Below are 4520 nucleotides of genomic sequence, written 5' to 3'. Positions count from 1 at the left end.
CAATTTATGTATCGTCATTTTTTTTTTTTTACAAATAAAGCTTCATATTATGAGAAGGATACATTCTACGACCTATCCTGCAGTCACCATGGTGAGATTAGGTTCCTTCAATCTAAAAAAAACAAGAATCGAAAACAACAGAATCGGAATCGGACTCAGTCCTAGTGACAGCAGTTTCAGGTCGGTCTTTTCACTTTTAGTTTAAAACTGCTGCCACGTATGGCACTGCAGGTCTGCAGCTGTACATATCTCAATACAAGCAGAGTGATATAAATAGAAAAAGTCCCAGAGCTGTTCAAGTCAAATTTGAGGGCCGGAATTAACTGTTGAATAATGTGAGCTCGAGATTTTCTCACGTACAATGAGCTTTGGCTTTGACCTCAGATGCCCTCTGATGAGTTCACACGCCCTCTGCCATTCTTCACACCATCATATCAGAAAGCTATAAATTGCGCCACCTCAGAAAGGATTGAGGTGGGATTGAAATCGATTGCCATTCACTCGCTCAATTACGCTGAACTGGGCTATTGACTATCTCTCTATCTCGGGTGCAGTGTGAGTGAATGTGAGAAGCTGATCGCTGAGTCGGTCATCTGTTAAATGAACAGTAGGAACATGGGGACGTGCAGTTTTGGTTTGTGAGGCTTTTGTTTTTTGTTTGTAAGATTCCAGTGTTCCATTTTTTTATATATATTTTTATCACATCAAATAAGAAAGAAAATGAAATAACTATTTAAATCTGAAACAGCCAAATGCTTTTCTAAATTACTAACACAGATCTACAGTCAAGTTCCTTTGTGCTCAAATTTGATGCTTCAAAGCTATTTTTTATGTATAACAGCAATTACAACATATACTGCACATGAAACCTGACATATTGGTGGACTACTGTATATTGACCCATTTTAAAGGCATGGCACAAGCGCCAGGTTACCAGAAGAAACTCTTCATTTCAAACCTTACACCACTCACTAGTCACTGTCAACCAATCAGACCAATCAAGCCAACGTCTATGTTTCTAGTAAAAACGAAATATGGAAATAGAATATATTTTAATGAGTTTATCCAATTTAATTTCTCTAAGGCAAACACTGGCTAATTAGATCATTAGAGTAACTGCAAGTGTTCTTGTGAGTGCAGGGGTGTGAAATCTTAGTGTGAGAGTATTTAAGGAGGTCTATGACAGTGCCACCAAGTGATAAACCAAAGCAAGGCAAAACTCTAACCATGAAACTTGAACCTTGCACTTTTGAAGAATAGATAATGTTTAAGCTTGAGGGTATAAAACCCTACACAATACCTTAACAACCCCGCATGGTGCCCCATTGTGCAACAACAAACCACTGCCGTGAAACTAAAACCAACTGAGCAGTTCTCAATAAAACAATTGAATAATAATAACAATAATAAAATGATATCGCAGCTGATTTTGGATTTCTGGAACTTTTTTTAACCATGAAACTGTGCACATGAACAAACATCATAAAGGATACTGAGAAGTTGGACTGTAAACTTTCTGTGGTTTATTTCTCCAGCCTGTGGATCATCACAACACAGGGCTCTCTAACCCACCAATCAGCAGGCCAGACCCTCATAATTAAACAAAAAAGACAAAAACATAAGAAGTCCCTTTGACAAATATAAACACAGGCACACTTGTTCACACATCTCTACAGATGATCTTGAGGCCCTGTCCAAATACTTGCAAGATCTTCACCCATCCTCTGCAGTGAAACTGCCCTTTTATTTGCAATCTTGAATCACTTCAGAATATTTTTTTAGAATCTAGAATGTGCATTTACAGTCCTACAATTTAGAATTTTTCAATTTACCGGTACAACCTTTATTTTGAATCTTTTGTTTTAGAATCGAGAATCTTGCAATTAAAATTTTTTTTTTTTTTCAGAGACATTAATGTAAACGCAATCCAGCCATCGTGTCTGCATTCGCAGGTGGACTTCACGCAAAACCCCGCCCCCTCTCTCGCGAACTGTCAGAAGAAATATGTTTCTTTTTACCGTTTCCACAACGGAATATATCCACCTTATTAATAACTGCAGCCTCCTCGTCTTTCGGGATTTGTAAAATGTCCCGCGAGTGAAAATGGTTTTCAAAAGAAAACCCACCACTTCAGGTCGACTTTGCACCGGGGCCACCCTCTGCAGACTTATTTAAATATTGCGCGGGAAAGACAGAACCGATCGGTTATCCAGATAGAGAATTCAGTTGATGTTGCCAAGTGTAAACGCCCCGTGTGTCTTGATTGACTGATGATCCGATCTGCTTGATCGGATCACGGTGATCGCATGTTAATGCCAAGTGTAAACGCAGCCATAGTTTCTATCAAGACTACTGGAAAATCCAGTTAAAAAACGGACTAATGACCGGGACACAAAAGAGTACAGATCATTTATGTATTTGGACAGGGTCAAGAAAAAAAAACTGATTCCTGATTCCACATGGCAAATCTCAAAACAGAGGGGTTCACTTCAACCATCACAGTTCAAATGAAATCTCAGATCATTTAAAAATAAAATCAGAAGAATGAAATGCATGAATCTGAAATGCAGGACAATCTCTTTAGGCTATCAAACTGTTTAAAGACATCTGCTGAAATGTGGCGAGCAGCCTACTTTTACCTTCAGATGCCAAATGCATTGATGAATTAAAGAAGTTCTACACAAAATCAGTAACAATTTTGAAGTGAACGTAAACAAAGAAAGATATCAGACGAAAGTGTTCTTTCTCGTGCATGTACACAGTGAGACCGAGCCCTTGTACTGCTGGATGATATGACAGAAGATGATCCATCTCTTCCCGATCAACCCATGTGCTTATGGGTAAACCATGTCGGCTGGAACCCAAAGGCAGGCAACAATTAGGGGTGAAATTACCATCATATCTTTAAGAGACAGACTTGCTTGTACGTGGCACTCAAAAATGCAGAAACCAAAAAAAAGTATCAACCACTGGTTTAAAAAAGTTACATGAGCACTGATGATATGAAAAACGTCCTAGACGATCAGTCATCCTTTTCATTAATTATAAACCTATATGGGGATTGATTATTGGTAGTCCACTGGCTGAGATGAAGATTGACAGACAGGTCAGTGTGTGTTGGTGGCCAGTAGAGGGAGCCCCTGCTTCAAACGGATAGCAAACCACTGTAATGTCCACAGACAGGAGATCCATCCTGATATGTGACACACTTGAAATCTCACATGCACACACATCCACTCAGACACACATCAGCCTCTCCTTCATGTGCTAGATACCCTTCATATCTACAAGGCTTGAAAAATACTTAAATTAAGAAAAAGGGTGAAACTCCTGTGGAAAACACTGTGACTCACACATTCCCGTCTCACACACACACAAACACACACTGATACTCTAAAAGGGAGGCGTTCTCGTAAACATAACCAAAATGCCCGCAGCTCCTCGAACGAGGAGGATAATGGCATCAAACTCAAGTTTCTTTCTCCATGAGCCTTTCTCTCCATCATTCTTTCTTTTCCTCTGCAAGGTGGAGTGATGGGAAGATTCATATACATATGCGGTTCTGTTCTTTGAGATCATTTGAAGGCAGACCACCAGGATTGAGAGGAAAGCAGTCCTTTCTCTCACATTCTCTCCATCAGTGATGGTGTGAGAGTCTGTCCATCTGTCTGTCTGTGTGCGAGCTCAGAATATCTCGGGCAGTGTGACGTTGCGGAGCAGCCACTGCTGCGAGCGGCTCCCGGTGCAGTCCCTGACGCTGGGCACCTGACTGTCATCTTCGGACGCCTTATCCAAACACTGATTACTGTTCACATGCACCAGGCTCAGCTTCTGCAGGAAGAGAGAGATAGACATGCACTATGTGTGAGACATCAGTGCAAAATCACTTGTTGTTGAGAATGGAATTGTTGCTATACAGTATATTGCTATACAACATTGATCTCACTATGCTGCATGTTTAATTCCGCAAATGGCATCCAATTATCATCACCCAGCAGTTGTCACAAAAATGTACATATGTTGATTATGTATATATACTTTAAAACACATAAATATAGTGGGTAATATAAATCTAAAATAAATTAAAATATATATATATTAATAAATATTTTTAAATTTCAAAAATTGTATTTATTTATTTACTTACTTGCCATTTTTACAAATTAATTCACCCATATATATATATATATAATATAACATATACAAAAAATTTACAAATTAATTCACCCATCTATCCATTCTCCATACCATTCTCTATGAAATATTAATTACATTTCATAAAAATATCTACATTATTTATTTACTTACTTGCCATTTTTACAAATTAAACAGGGCATTAACATAAGGAGGTTTTTGGAGATTTTGTCAGGTTTAGCTCACTTTGGGTACAAATCTGTCCCCAAAATTATGGTTAAGTAGGTTCAAGCGTGCGCGCACACACACACACACACACACACACACAGTTGTATTATGATAGATATATGTATAATGTTTGATGATGATGTTTGTTTGCTTGTACC

At 38.6% G+C, this 4520-nt stretch overlaps 1 protein-coding gene across 3 annotated transcripts in view; it reads right to left on the bottom strand.

The window, feature by feature from the left end:
* Positions 1–2270: 2270 nt before the first annotated feature.
* LOC107723435 (polypeptide N-acetylgalactosaminyltransferase 1) overlaps positions 2271–4520 on the bottom strand; it is a 119240-nt gene continuing 116990 nt past the window's right edge. For all 3 annotated transcript variants that reach the window (XM_016532045.1, XM_016532046.1, XM_016532047.1), the window contains one exon: positions 2271–3831. In XM_016532045.1, the coding sequence (XP_016387531.1) occupies positions 3685–3831 (147 nt within the window). In that variant the 3' untranslated portion in view covers positions 2271–3684. The remainder of the gene's footprint in view (positions 3832–4520) is intronic.

Source organism: Sinocyclocheilus rhinocerous, unplaced genomic scaffold (assembly GCF_001515625.1).
Source record: "Sinocyclocheilus rhinocerous isolate Xijiao unplaced genomic scaffold, SAMN03320098_v1.1 scaffold241, whole genome shotgun sequence".
Classification (NCBI taxonomy): Eukaryota; Metazoa; Chordata; class Actinopteri; order Cypriniformes; family Cyprinidae; genus Sinocyclocheilus; species Sinocyclocheilus rhinocerous.
The sequence above is the reverse complement of the archived record's forward strand: the minus strand, read 5'-3'. Positions and strand labels throughout refer to the sequence as shown.